The following is a 15,554-nucleotide window of genomic DNA, read 5'->3' on the forward strand; positions in this document are numbered from 1 at the left end:
CGCAAACAATAATATGAATAATAATAAATAAATATATAGGGACGGGACACTCCGCCACAGTGAGATACTACACAAATACCACTTGCAATTACTTTGGATCTCACTTCATTATTAAAAGCCTCTTGTTAAAGCAAACGTTTAAGCAGTTTTAACATGCATTCAATTAAAATATACTTCTGCAAAATAACTTTTCCTAAGTTATGAATTTTTACTTTTATAATTACAGTTCTATTCTCCTGATGTGATTTCACACAATGCAGTACCAAATTAAATCATAAATGTCCATTATTTATCATTTTAATGAATTGAATTGAAACCATTTTCTCAATGATAAATTACTGTATTCCTTTGAATTTAAGACGCAGCCCAAATCTCCCACTCTCAATTTGAGGAAAAAATAAAACATCAAATAACTCTCGCATGCTTTTCTCCCAATTTGTAAATTGTGGTGGCATGTTGAAAAATACGGGGGTCTGATCAGCATTTCCAATCTGTCCAAGCTGGTACTGTTGGTTAGAAATGCTGAAATTTGTAAAAGCTTCTCTTTGAATTCCTCAGGAAGCTAATGACGCTTCTTTGAAAATGGCTGCCTGTATGTCATGGGTGATTCGACTGTGTCATAGCCTTCGTCTTTTCTTGGCAGTCGGTCACATTGCTGCTTGTGTGTTCGGGTAGTCACGTCTTTTGTTGGCGATTTTAATACACGCATCACTAATTGTACTCCAACACTAGTACCGCCGGATTACGTACCTAACATACGTTTCATGTTAGGCACGTAGTGAGTGCAGCTTGCCGTATTCCAATCAAAATGACTATTTTCAAGATTAAATATTTCCTTCTGATATATTCCCTGTTGCATTTGTGGAACAAAACAAAGGATTGCTGTCTCCCAGCTACTTTGAAAAATAAGCAACTAGGCTTTCACTGAGTTGGCATCTTGACAAATCCACAATCATAGCAATCTCTGTCTCGTAGTCAGTCTACAAACTGTTTGCTGCATTTACAAAAAAAAAATATATAGCATATCTTACGTGGCGGTTCTAGGTAGAACTGTTTATAACTTTATAATTTTTGCGATTCTGGCTATCAAACGTCGTCATTATATTTAATTCATATATTTAGGAAAAGTCAAAAACAGACAGACACATACGATTTACAACGGAAGAGTAATTAACATTTTAAATGCAAAATGGGTCAAACTGACCCGCATGGCGGTTCTCGTCTTAAATTCGAAGAAATACAGGTCTTACTTTTCAGTGATTTAATTAAGGCTTTTAATATACTACATTTTCAATGTTTGTAAATTTACAAGTTCACAAGAATATTGATTTTATATGAGTTAACAAACCTTAGAGCAAAGCTCGTGCTAATTTTATTAAACTGAACAATCTCCGTCGTCCATCAGAGGGCAGTATGACGCAATTTTGGACAGTTTTGGTATAGCACACATATCCATAGACATTCAGTCTACGAATTTACAGTAATTTCTTTTTTTTTCCTGCAATCACTGTAGGTGTAAACAAAATCTATTTCCAGCTGGGAGCCACAGCAGGGGTTCTGGCTTACCAAAAGGTTTTTTTGTTTAGGATGAAGATTTTCCAGACTTCCTGTCAGAGTTGGGTATACTCTTATTTAAGCAAATATAAATTGTACTTTTGACATTACATCAGCCTTTAGAATGATGCATTGGATTATCAAATAACTCAATTTATAAGAATTTATGCAGTCCACAAAGTTATGCATTCGTGGCCCACAATCTCTCTTCATAGAACTTTTGTATATGCAGTCCTGTTATAGTTACGCAAATGTGGACACCCTGTTGGATGTTAATAACAATATCCATGTAGTTCAAATTTTAAAGACTTAATTTCAAGTACAGTTCTTTCTTTTTTTATTTTAATTTTTTTTACAAAGGTACCCATTTTTATAGGCCTATTAATCTATTTTTTAAATGTTAGAACTGTTCCTCTAAATGAGAGGTAATGACTGAGGGGACTCGTACTGTATGGCTCTACACTTTTGCCTCTTACTTTTTCTTCATTGGTCATACTAATGAAATTCCACCAGGGGACCTCGCAATCCTGCGCACACGTAAAGCATTTTGCCCTTTACGCTTGCGTTTTACCATGTTATATCACAATTGGGCCCTGAATGTACAGTAATTTACCTTTTTGTTTTGTTAATCTGTTTAATCAGCAGTGAATTAAACACACACTTTTCCACATTTTGTAGTGTTACAACCTGGAATTAAAATGGATTTAATTGGGATTTTTACCATTTGATTTACACAACATACTTAACACTTTGAAGGTGCAAAATATGTTTTATTGTGACACAAGTTAATTAAACAAAAAAAAAGACATTTGTTGGTTGCGTAAGTATTCACCCCCCTGAGTCAATATTTGTAGAAGCACCTTTGGCAGCAATTACAGCTGTGAGTCTTTTTGGGTAAGTCTCTACCAGCTTTGCACATCAGGATCCTGCAATTTTTGCCCATTCTTCTTGACAAAATTGCTCAAGCTCTATCAAGTTGAATGGGGACTGTTGGTGAACAGCAATTTTCAAGTCTTGCCACAGATTCTCAATTGGATTGAGGTCTGGGCTTTGACTGGGCCATTCTAAGATATTCAGGTTCTTGTTTTTAAACCACTCCAGTGTAGCTTTGGCTGTGTGTTTAGGGTCATTGTCCTGCTGGAAGGTGAACCTCCGCCCCAGTCCCAGGTCTCTTGCAGACTGAAACAGGTTTTCCTCTAGAATTTCCCTGTATTTGGCTCCATCCATCTTGCCCTCAATCATGACCAGTTTCCCAGTCCCTGCCGATGAAAAGCATCCCCATAACATGATGCTGCCACCACCATGCTTCACCGTGGGGATGGTGTTCTCAGGGTGATGAGCAGTGTTGGCTTTACGCCACACATAGCGTTTTGCGCTAAGGCCAGAAAGTTCAATTTTGGTCTCATCAGACCAGAGAACCTTTTTCCACATGTTTGCTGTGTCTCCCACATGCCTTTTGACAAAATCCAAACGGGAATTGATATGTTTTTTTTTTTTCAGCAATGGCTTTCTTCTCGCCACTCTTCAGCTTCAGCCCAGCTTTGTGGAGCATCCTGGTTATAGTTGTCCCATGGACGGTTTCTCCCATCTCAGCTGTGGATCTCTCTAGCTCCTCCAGAGTTACCATTGGCCTCTTGGTTGCTTCTCTGACTAATGCCCTCCTTACCTGGTCACTGAGTTTTGGTGGACGGCCTTCTCTAGGCAGAGTTGCGGTTGTGCCATATTCTTTCCATTTTTTAATAATGGATTTAACAGTGCTCCGGGGGATATTCAAAGTTTGGGATATTTTTTTATAACCCAACCCTGATTGGTGCTTCTCCAGAACTTTATCCTGGACTTATTTTGATAGCTCATTGGTCTTCATGATGCTGTTTGTTTTAGATATGCTCTCTAACAAACTCTGGGGCCTTCCAGAAACGGGTGTATTTAATCATGTGACACTTTAATTGCACACAGGTGGACTCCATTCAACTAATTATGTGACTTCTGAAGGCCATTGGTTGCACCAGAGCTTATTTAGGGGTGTCACAGCAAAGGGGGTGAATACTTATGCAATCAAGACTTTTCAGTTTTTTATTTGTAAATAATTTTGAAAAATATGTAGAATTTTTTCCCTACTTCATCATTATGGACTATTTTGTGTAGATCAGTGATAAAAAATCCTAATTAAATCTATTTTAATTTCAGGTTGTAACACTACAAAATGTGGAAAAGTCCAAGGGGGGTGAATACTTATGCAAGGCACTGTATGTGTGTGTATATATATATATATAATTTGTATTAAGCATAAAATGGAACTGTTCACGATACATTTATTCATACGTTACTTTCCTATTTCAGAGATATTTTTTACTGTAGACAGTGTCCCTTGTGAGTAGGATTTAGGTCAGAGTTTACAGCCTTTGATTCAGAATTATACAACAAAAAACAATTCTATTTAAAATTAGCAGCAGAACTAATTAGGTCTATTGCATTGCTAAATATGTCGCACCTCACAATCCAGCTGTGACCCGTTTCAGACATAGTTTATTGCTATAGTGGATGTTGACATTCCTAACCCTTTAAAAGTCACTGATCCCATTTAACAACATGAACAACAATTCACGTTTCTATAGCACCTTTCATCATAAGGATCCCAAAGCACTTCACACACACACACACACACACAACAAAATCAGCAGCTAAACCATTACATTAAAAAGTCTAATACAGAAATTTAAAAAGAGATGAAAAATGTGGGTTTAATTGTAAAAAAAGCTAGTTTGTAGAAATAAAACAAGTAAAACAAAAATGTAATAACATTAGAATTAAAAAAGGACAAAAAGAAAATGCAGTTTTGATTGTAACATAGGAACACGAAGATAGAAAAGCTATTTTGTAAAAAATACATTTTCAATCTTGACTTAAAAACAGTCCCAGCTTCCCTGAGAGAAGGCAGAGCATTCCTCCCATGTTGTTCGTATTCACTCTAGGAATAACCAGCAGCCCTGCATCCTGTGATCTAAGAATGAGCTGTTAACATATTGCCACAATACCACAAGGGGCTAAGACGAACCTAAGAACTGACAATTCAGAATATTTGGTTATATTGAAGAACGTTCTTCCATGCAGTACCTTATCACTAAAATCCATACAAATCTGCCTGTTTGCAAGTTGTGTTCCATCATGCTACAAACCAATTGGTTGTAATACCTTTATTGAATGTCTGAGGATCCCCAAACCGTTTTCCTTGCCTTCAATAGATTTCAATGAATGTGTGATGTACCCCTCCATCTGTGGCTCTGCAAGCTGTGTCAACACACCTGGAAAGTATGTGTGTGCTTGTGCCAGGGAAGGATACAGGTACAACTTCACATCACAGACCTGCGAGGGTAAGCTGTTCTTACACCGGGCCTTTCAAAGGAATATTTCTGCATGTGTTTTAATACTTCTAAATATGTCTGCAGATTTTAAAGAGCAACTTGAAGTATCTAAACTAAAGTATTTGTCGTCTTAGTAAGTACATCAATAAGAACTACCACATAGAACAAATGTGGGTATCTTTTTCAATTCACTGGAGTGTTGCAGGGGGGACAGTTGAATGGTTACACTCTGGTGAACCCCTCTGAGGCCACAGGGGGGCTTTACACGTCTGAAATAACTTGTGATAACTGAAACGCAAAATTATATACAAATGAAATGTATATGTAATAAACCTCATTTTCAGTAGTTACTTGCTGTTTGAACACAGTACTATTGTGTGCTGATAATTGTTGTATATTGTGCAAGTACACGGCAGAGGGCAGTCTTGTCCCAGTAGATTCTTAAATAGCTCTCATGCCAGGCAGTCTTAAGTTCCTTCTTTCTTCTTGAAGAGTAAAAATGAATAGTACTGCTGAAGTTGACTAAAGACTTTTTTTTTTTTTTATCAGCAGGTTAGCAAATGTCTATCGCTGTTTAGAGACACTGCGGTGCCAGGCTGTAGATTTTGCTCCTTGAATTAAAAGCATAAGAAATGTAGCATTTCCAGAGTGACTGTCTCGTGTACAACGCTGTCTATTCCACACGCTCAAGAGAGATTTCTGCTTTGATAAGCTTTGAAAATCTGTTCTCTTTCTGTTAACTTCTTTTCTGTGTTAAAGATATTTGGATCGTGTGAATTTTAAAAATAGAATTATCGAACATAGCAAGTTACCATAACTTGGATTACCTTTGAAAATAAATATTATACCGACGGCTGAAATTCCTCAAAAATGTATTCTATGTAACTCATATCTCAAGTTTCAATTTTAGTGTATACTGTATATATATTTCCAGTCTTGTGCATCTGTCATTGCACGACATTATCAGACCTGTCTAAATGTTTCTATACAGACATTAATGAATGTGAGGAGAATATCTGTGAGCAGAGCTGTGTCAACAGTCGTGGAAGCTATTCCTGCTATTGCAATGGGACGAGAGGCATGAAGCTGGCAAAAGACATGAAGTCCTGCGAGGTACAGTATGGTATAGTTTCTTTATTTTCTATCTTTACAGAAAAGTTATTTGACACTAGGCTGGTTTTTATTTTATATATTTATATCTAACAACTTCATACGGATTTTTGAAAATTGACCCATTCAAACGTGTACAGTAGCTGGGTAAGATGTTACAGTGCAAGTCTATTAATATTAGTTTCCAAATCTTTGTTTTACCAGCCTATTCCTATATGCATTCCTCTGAAAACAGCAAGGAACTCTGAGATGCTGTACCTGGGAGAGCAGTTTGTGGCCTTGCCTGTGGTTTATCTGCGCTTCAGGTTGCCCGAAATAACTAAGTAAGCATTCGTCATTTTATTATGTTTTATTTATGTATTTTACCATGTGTTGCCCTGGGTCTGATCTGACAATAATTTATTAATTTATAATAAATACCAAAAATAAACAGGAATTACTGTTGTTTTTTTTTTTTTCAATCAAACATTTGTCATCCCGTGTTAGGAATGTTTTGGTGCAGTATGCAGTAGAACCTTATGTTTTTACATGGATAAAATGTGAGGGGATAACACTAAGTAAACAGTCATATAAATTAAGAAACCGTGACTGGTTTAGGGTAACTGTTGGTTTTATAAGCATCTCCTCAAAGGTCTAGCTTTGGCAGACTCCTCCTCATGAAGATATACAGAACAACTACTACATCTTTGGCAGGAATTCCTGGAAAGCATACATTGAACAATGACTGGATACACAGGCTTGCCAGTCTAGATCAGCGACTGGATACACAGGCTTGCCAGTCGAGATCAGCGACTGGATACACAGGCTTGCCAGTCGAGATCAGCGACTGGATACACAGGCTTGCCAGTCGAGATCAGCGACTGGATACACAGGCTTGCCAGTCGAGATCAGCGACTGGATACCCAGGCTTGCCAGTCGAGATCAGCGACTGGATACCCAGGCTTGCCAGTCGAGATCAGCGACTGGATTCACAGGCTTGCCAGTCAAGATCAGCGACTGGATTCACAAGCATGCCAGTCGAGATCAGCGACTGGATACCCAGGCTTGCCAGTCGAGATCAGCGACTGGATACCCAGGCTTGCCAGTCGAAATCAGCGACTGGATTCACAGGCATGCCAGTCGAAATCAGTGTACATTTCAGATTGTGTTGCTGAGGTTTAGTGCTGTCTGACCTCCTTTCCAGAGCTTCCCAGTTATGTGAACTGTTTTGGCTCCTACACTACCTAAGACGTACAGTCTTGCAGGCTACTGACTGCATGCCTTTAGTGGAAGACCATTGTTAGGTATAAGAGCTTGTATTCTTCACTCTCCTGACTTACAGATTTGCAGCAGAATTTGATCTCCGGACGTTCGACCCAGAGGGTGTCATACTGTATGCTGAGTCTTCCCAGAACTCCTCCTGGTTCATGGTGGGGCTCAGGGATGGGAAGATTGAGATCCAGTATAAGAATCAGCATTCAGTGAAGATCACTAGTGGCGGGAAAGCCATTAATAATGGCCAATGGCATTGTGTAAGTTGAGCATATATATTTAAGAAAAAAAGATTGCCTAAATTAATTAAGACTGACTACATTGTATCTGTCTTCATATATGGCTGTGGTAAAATAAGATGGGTTATCTTCCCACTGGGACCCACATCACAAAACCATCACAGAAGACTTGAGGCCCTTCTAAAAGTTTACCATTTCTGCACGTTATTTTTGCAGTTTGCCCATGCTTTTCTGATGGTTACACTATGGATTTACCGTAATCTACCCTGGTTTGCCATATTTATTAATATGCTTTACCATACCTTGCTGTTTTTTACAATGCTTACCTATGCTTTAGATGGCTATCACTGTGCTTTAGTACACTTTGCTTTGCTTTTATTGTGGTAAACTTGTATAAAGGGGGCCAGGACAAAATACAGAGCATTAGATTTGAACTGAGTCTCTTGTGTTTCAAAAAACATGGGGTTGTCGGGTACCGTCTGAAGAATGGTCTGCACTCAACTGTGAAGTCCCTAAATATTCAAAAAAAAAATAAATAATAGTAACTGTACTAAACATCTGTAGTAACCAAAAATGAAGGAAACGATATCTGAATGCATTTTGTGTTTTAATTAGTTGTACTGTAGTTTACTTTAGAAACAATCAGGAAACACAGAAAATGGATGGTTTAAATAAACATAGAACAGCAAACTGGCGCATCCAGTAAATGCGCTCCGCGTGGAGTGCAGGATGCGACCTGTAGTCTAGACGTCGCAAGTTCAAGTCTAGGCTATTCCTTTGCCGACCGAGGACGGGAGCTCCGAGGGGGCGGCGCTTAATTGGCCGAACGCCACCCAGGGGAAGGGAGGGCTAGGTCGGCCAGGGTGTCCTCAGCTCACCAGCGACCCCTGTGGTCTGGCAGGGCACCTGCAGGCTTGCCTGTAAGCTGCCCAGAGCTGCGTTGTCCTCCGATGCTGTAGCTCTGGGTGGCTGCACGGTGAGTCTGCAGTGTGTAAAAAAGTGGTTGGCTCACGCACACGCTTCGGAGGACAGCATGTGTTCGTCTTCGCCCCTCCCAAGTCAGCGCAGGGGTGGTAGTGGTGGGCTGAGCCTAAAATTGGACACTACTAAATTGGGGAGAAAACAATAAAAATAATTGCTGACCACTAAATTTTTTAAAAAACAGTAAACTAAATACAGTAATAAAGTGAAATACTTTATCTGTGATATGTCTCGATACGAGTAGGGACAATCGTTCACTGTTGAAAAGAAGGCGACATTGCAATGGGATTGGAAACTGGATCGAAATCCTGTTTTTACTTTGAAGAGATACAGTACTGTCATCTTGTGGATTTCATGTGGTTGATTTGACTTTGCAGTCATTTGGTTGTGGGAGTTTGACTGTGTCTGTGTGCTATAAATGAGATACTTGTGCATCACTTCCTTGACTTCTGGTCTGCCACAGATCTCCGTGGAGGAGCTGGAGAAAAGCATCAGTGTTAAAATAGCCAAAGAAGCTGTGATGAGCATTAGCAGCCCCGAGAGTCTCTTCCATCCCATTGACGGAATCCTGGAGACCAAGCTTTACATTGCAGGGTTACCGCGCCCGGTAGACAGCCTTGTTAAATCGGTAAGTACACTGAGGATACAGCCTAGTACACCTGCTGTATAGACTGATTCAGGACTGGATCAGCTCGAAGTTTTGTGATTTGCATATTAAGAATGTGTTATTGCAGTTGACTCACATCTTTGTTGTTCATTTTTTTCCATTATCAAGTAAATTTTACAGGACTTTTGGAAGAACTAGATTTTCTTTCAAGAAAATAAATGCCATTGTTTTTGACGGTTTCTGACACCAAGCTAATACATTTTTGGAACATGTAGCTTCAAATGACATTTGAATTGCTTTTTCACATTGTGCTTGTCTAGACTCGAGTATCCTAAGTGCGAGAACTGAATTGTGTTTTAATTCCATTACAATCATGTGACACAGTGAACTTTGAAATCAGCCAGCCCCACCTACTTTCTTTCTGACATTTTTTTTTTTTTTAAATCCTTTGGCTCGTACACCTTTTGAAGGGCTTCAATCTGCTCAGTAAATTCAGGATAATTGGCAGGTGAGTCATTCTTACAGAGTGGCTGCTGATCTGAAAGTTAGATTTTTTTTTTTTTTTTTTTTTTTTTTCAGCAGAGAACCAGTTTCCCTACTTTTTTATTGGAGAGAAACAGAGGTTGTAGAGCCTTGCAATCTTTAAACTCCACTGAAACAGCAAAATACAGAATATTTCAATCTCCTTCATTTCTTTACATTAACCCCTTAAGGTACACAAGGAATTGCACGGTTGTTCAAATGGTTTCTTCTTAAAATCATTGGAGAGGGACACATATGTCCTTGTACCTTAAAGGTTTAATATATATATAAAAAATAAAGCTGACAATATTGTTTAAAAAATAAAAGGGGGGGTTATGTAACATTTCAGTCTTTTCATCCTGATTCATTGTCTTGATGTTGATTAAACATTCAGTTCAAATTAAACCAGATTCGGCTCTCTTGTTGATCAGTGAATATTTTCCCTGCTTTGGCATTTTGGTTGTTTTTCAATCTAGTAAAAGAATAAAAGCAGGAATGTTGAAGGCTGTAATAAGTGAGGAATAGTGGTTTTGTCATAACCACTCGAAGACATTGAAAAATTTTCTAGTCCAAACATTTGTCATTGAATTGAAGTTTCTTTTTGAATTTCAAAGTTCGGCACTATTGAGTATTTAATAGTTATGGAGGAATGTGCAGATGTGCAGAATATAATACAAATAGTACAATATATGGTTAAAGTGCCATTGGGTAATTTTTTGGTTACTGTAAACTTCATATATTACGTGCACCCTTTTACAAATATTGGGATAATTTCTGTGTGTTATATATAGCTTGCACATTGTATATTTGATGTGAGCAGTATACAATAGGTAACAGTATTCTGTACAGTATAGTGTTTTTGATAGAGTTGTATGCAAGAGGTGCAACTCTTAGACATTTACATTTCACAACGGGTTGGTGGTTCTGTTTACATTAGAACATGTCCTCCCCAGCAGGCTTTGTGTGAGTGAGGTGCTGTATAGTAGAGCACAGCAGCAGGCTTGGTGTGAGTGAGGTGCTGTACAGTAGAGCACAGCAGCAGACTTGGTGTGAGTGAGGTGCTGTACAGTAGAGCACAGCAGCAGGCTTGGTGTGAGTGAGGTGCTGTACAGTAGAGCACAGCAGCAGGCTTGGTGTGAGTGAGGTGCTGTACAGTAGAGCACAGCAGCAGGCTTGGTGTGAGTGAGGTGCTGTACAGTAGAGCACAGCAGGCTTGGTGTGAGTGAGGTGCTGTACAGTAGAGCACAGCAGCAGGCTTGGCTCAACAAAGATGAAAGAAAATGAACCTTCATACTGCTAATGCTCATCACTGATTGTGCAGAATGCCTTCAGAACATTTCGCAGCTTGCATCTGATAATCTAACCATGGCTTTGGTAGAGCCCCTTCTAGCTATGAATAATTTGCCTTGATATTCAAGGATTTATTCTAATCATGTTATCAGTTCTGACAAAGCAGGACTCCCAGCTAAAGAAACACTGAAACTTAAGGTTGAAAATAATGAGTGGTGGTGGTGAGATAATGGAAGAGACGTCCACTAAAATATGTCAGGCTTCAAGCTTAGTTAAACAAGATGAGTGAGTAAGCCTGGCGGCACCAACCATTCAATTGTGGTTGCCTTGTGCAGATTAACCCGCGTCTGGATGGCTGTATTCGTGCCTGGAACCTGATGAACCAGGGGGGTTCTGGAGTGAAGGGAGTCATTCAAGAAAAGGAGAACAAGCACTGTTTAGTGGAAGTGGAGAGGGGCTCCTACTTCCCTGGTTCTGGGATGGCCCACTTCAGGATAGACTACAGTAAGTTGAAATACTTATCCCTTTATAAATGGCTCTTGTGTTGACACAGTTTTATTGAATGTCCAGGACTATACATCAGCAATGTGCAAAGCCTACTGCATTCACAGCCTAATGTTTTGTATAGATTCATTTTGATATATATTTTTTATAATTTGTGTTCCGATTTCAACCCAATTTGAACTGCCAAACGCAATGCGATTTTCTTGAGGCGACGCAATACTTTTACTGTAAAAATGATCTTGCACACCAGAGGTGAGACTGATGAAATGTCAAACGTAATTAAATACAAACTGCATTTTATATATAGCCATTTCCATGTTTCCTGTATATTAAAGCTACTGTATAAAATGTGTAGATTACAGCTATTCATTTTTGTGGAAATGCACTAAACACCTTGATGATGCAAGGTTTTCGAAGTTGGTAACCCAGTATATTCAAACATGTACCAGAAGCACTGGGACCTAGTCGGCCTAGAAGTCACACACGGAAGATAAATACAGAAGTCCTGATTGCTTTCGTAAACGGAACTGGAGGTTAAAATCCCTTTGTGAATGGTACCTTCCATGCATAAAAGTTTAATTTTAGGTACACAGTTTTTCATTTTTATACCACAACATTGCATTGTTGTGGTGGAATTTTTTTCCCCTTGATTTGGGAAATTGGATACTCGACACTGTGTGTGTGTATTTTATTTATTTATTTATTTATTTATCTGTATACTTTAAACATAACACCAGAGGAAAACCAAGGGATTAGAAAGCTGTTGCTGTACAGTAGATCTTCGTTGTTAGCTGACAGACTCTGAAGGTGGACTAGGTAACAGCTGTAACTCGGTACAAATGCACAGCTTGATTGTTCTACTGGGTATGAACTAATTAGTGTGGTTAGCTGTTCTTAATGTCACACAGCAAGCAGAAAGGTCGTAATTTAACACACGACTTTGATAGAAGGCCAGGTGTCAACAGCAGCGGAAGACCTTTTGTATGTTTTGCATTTCAAGTATTTAAAGTAGTCTAGAAGATTTTATAGCTGATTTGTTATTATTAAATGTAATTTTAAAACTTTTTTTCTTGTACTCTTTTGAACAGAGAGCATAGATGGGAAGAACTGGACACTGAGTTTGAAACTGAACATTCGTCCATCAACAAGCACAGGAGTCATCTTTGCCTTAGCCAGTGGTGAGACGGTGCCACTTTCTGTTGCCATAGTGGACTCTGATTCTCCAAACGAGCAGGTAATCCTACGTTTTTTTACATCTGATTTGTATTTTCAGGCCTGTTGCGTTTTACCTCACCTTTACCCTTCTAGTAGAGTTCCAAAAAATATATAAATTCTTGATGAATTTGAATACTGAACAAATCACTCTTGGCTTTCTTTTGTCGTGTAGATACTGCTGAGATGGTGTGGATTTTTATTGGGAGAACAGGAGGAATATACAGGAGCTGTGTAGTGGCTTTTAAATAGTACTGCATAACAAAAACCTTTGTGCAATCATTGAAACACTACATAAAATGGCAAACGTCACCAGTTATCTTTATCACAGTTTTTGTTTCTTTATTTGGTACTTTTTAAAAGCCGAAATAAGGATAGCAGCTCCATAATTTAAATCTAGGATCTAGGGAATCCAAATCTGGGGAGGAATCAGATTCTGTCTGTCCATCTGCTAACAAGCATTTAGTCTCATGTCACCGACAAGGGCCAGCATCTGTAACGCAGTGCATCACACAACACTGCCCCTTACATGTGGCAATTACATAATGACATACAAAGCATGTAGGTCATGGTGATCTTGTTAACTCTATATTTTTTACAGCCAGGGAGGTACTGTACACTATGTTGTTAAAAACTTGTATAATCGTTCTCTGTTCCACCAGGAAATAGCTGTGTTTATTGAGAATGTGAAAGTGACTCGGCTGAAGTCTGTTAGACTTTGTTACCCAGGACACCTGGAAGTGGAGCTTGAGATGTCGAGCAGCGAGGTCCAGATTAAAGCAAGCTCCTTCACGGCGGTGCACTACACAGAGCCCCCAAAAATGGAGAAGCAGCTCTCCATTCTGGACGCAGCTATGGAAGGACAGGTGGACACCTATGTGGGTGGGATTCCAGGTAAAGCGTATCTTCTTTGTTCTAATGAACACATATGCATTCATCTCTTTCATTGGTTGAGTATAGATGGTAATTACGAGTCCAGTTGCAAATACTCAAGGTACTAACTAAAATAGCCTCTCTTTTTTGTTGTCACTTACTTGGCTTTTGGATGGTGTAAAAAAGGGTCCTGGATAAAGTTTTAAGATAAGTAACCTATTTTTTGGTTTACTTTTGTGAACTTTATACAATAGGAACATTCAACTTGTATGGAAATGTGTAAATATCACTTTAAATTGAGATGATGATTGTAAGCATCATAAGAGTAAAGGACAATTATTTATTACATTTGAAGCTACTTTTAATAAGAACTGGAAGAAGCACAAGTAAGGATGTAATGGTTCATCGTGTATCAGTGACATTATGTAGCCTCTCTTAAGAGGCATGAATGGTTTGTATAGTGACCATGACCATTTGATCATGTTATGCATCATGCAAGCATCCAATCAGGACGATCACATGTGTTGTGATATAGGTCGTATTGCAATACGTTTGGCATTGTGTCATTAGTGAATTGTTACACCCTTACAGGCAAGCACAAGTCATTTTGTTTGCACGTGGGGGTTTTCAGATGAGGTGCTGCATGTTGCTTTAATGGCCATGGCTTTATTTTTATTGTATGCCTTTGCTGTCTGTTTTTTACAGATGTTCCTGTTACTGCCACACCAGTGTCTGCATTTTATAATGGCTGCATTGAGATAGAGGTCAATGGTCAACGGCTGGATTTCGATGAAGCCGTCCTCAAACACAATGACATCAAATCCCATTCCTGCCCACCATTCTAAAGGCATTTGGTTTGTGGTTCAGCTTAGCAGGTTACTCTTAATTGATACAAGTGTATACATTGGTTCCCAATGAAATGTACTGGTTTCTACTGTATAATACCTAATACAAGGTACTACAAAAATAATGGATGTCTAAGTAACTTCTATTTTAAATGGTCATACTTATTTAGGTTTTTTTTTTATGGAGAGGCTTGGTGAAAGTGCCTCAAAAATCACTGTTCAAACACTAGGACAGTACTCGTACATATACATACATACATACATACATACATAAAAATATATATATATTTGGTATGTTATCTGTATGATACCTTATGCATTGCTCAGCGTTGTATTAACTGTATAGACTAAGGCTTGTAATTAGTGTATTATTAAAGGAAAGCATTATCAATTAAAACACGTTATAGATGTAAGATCACATACTGTATCATTTTATAATTGAATTGGAGGCTGTGTGGTCCAGTGGTTAAAGAGCTTATAACTGGAGGTCCCTGGTTCAAATCCCACCTCAGCCACTGACTCATTGTGTGACCCTGAGCAAATCACTTAACCTCCTTGTGCTCCGTCTTTCGGGTGAGACGTAATTGTAAGTGACTCTGCAGCTGATGCATAGTTCACACACCCTAGTCTCTGTAAGTCACCTTGGAAAAAGGCGTCTGCTAAATAAACAAATAATAATAATTTAATTGTGATACAGTATAACAGCTTGTGTTTCATATTTTTGCCCCCTACCGCTGGAGTGAATAAGAACCGCATGTATTGAACTACAGTAATTGTGCATTGACATTTAAACTTGGCCTCCAATCTGTTTGAAACCTTTTTGTTGTGGAAAATTATTAAGACCGTGGAGTAGCTTCTAGAGCAGAGAAGGGCAGTGACTTTTAAATGAGCACGAACACATAAACATTAGACAACTTGGTTATATTTACAACTTCCTGGCAAATTGGAATTGTCAAGTGTGTTGGGAGCTGTTTCAAAACTTAATACACAATTTATATATATATATATATATATATATATATATATATATATATATATACAGACGTGCTCAAATTTGTTGGTACCCTTACAGCTCATTGAAATAATGCTTCATTCCTCCTGAAAAGTGATGAAATTAAAAGCTACTTTATCATGTATACTTGCATGCCTTTGGTATGTCATAGAATAAAGCAAAGAAGCTGTGAAAAGAGATTAATTATTGCTT

The 15,554-nt window shown here is 38.5% G+C and overlaps 1 protein-coding gene across 1 annotated transcript in view; it reads left to right on the forward strand.

Moving 5' to 3' along the window:
* The window catches only part of LOC117405376 (vitamin K-dependent protein S-like), a 28,076-nt gene extending 13,457 nt beyond the window's left edge, over nucleotides 1-14,619 (forward strand). Inside the window, exons 7-15 of the mRNA XM_034008380.3 lie at nucleotides 4,797-4,925; nucleotides 5,908-6,029; nucleotides 6,231-6,349; nucleotides 7,348-7,537; nucleotides 8,961-9,125; nucleotides 11,252-11,420; nucleotides 12,509-12,654; nucleotides 13,295-13,526; nucleotides 14,211-14,619. Coding sequence (XP_033864271.3) covers nucleotides 4,797-4,925; nucleotides 5,908-6,029; nucleotides 6,231-6,349; nucleotides 7,348-7,537; nucleotides 8,961-9,125; nucleotides 11,252-11,420; nucleotides 12,509-12,654; nucleotides 13,295-13,526; nucleotides 14,211-14,350 — 1,412 coding nt within the window. The 3' untranslated portion in view covers nucleotides 14,351-14,619. The remainder of the gene's footprint in view (nucleotides 1-4,796; nucleotides 4,926-5,907; nucleotides 6,030-6,230; nucleotides 6,350-7,347; nucleotides 7,538-8,960; nucleotides 9,126-11,251; nucleotides 11,421-12,508; nucleotides 12,655-13,294; nucleotides 13,527-14,210) is intronic.
* Nucleotides 14,620-15,554: the final 935 nt, after the last annotated feature.

Source organism: Acipenser ruthenus, chromosome 9 (genome assembly GCF_902713425.1).
Source record: "Acipenser ruthenus chromosome 9, fAciRut3.2 maternal haplotype, whole genome shotgun sequence".
In the NCBI taxonomy this organism is placed as follows: Eukaryota; Metazoa; Chordata; class Actinopteri; order Acipenseriformes; family Acipenseridae; genus Acipenser; species Acipenser ruthenus.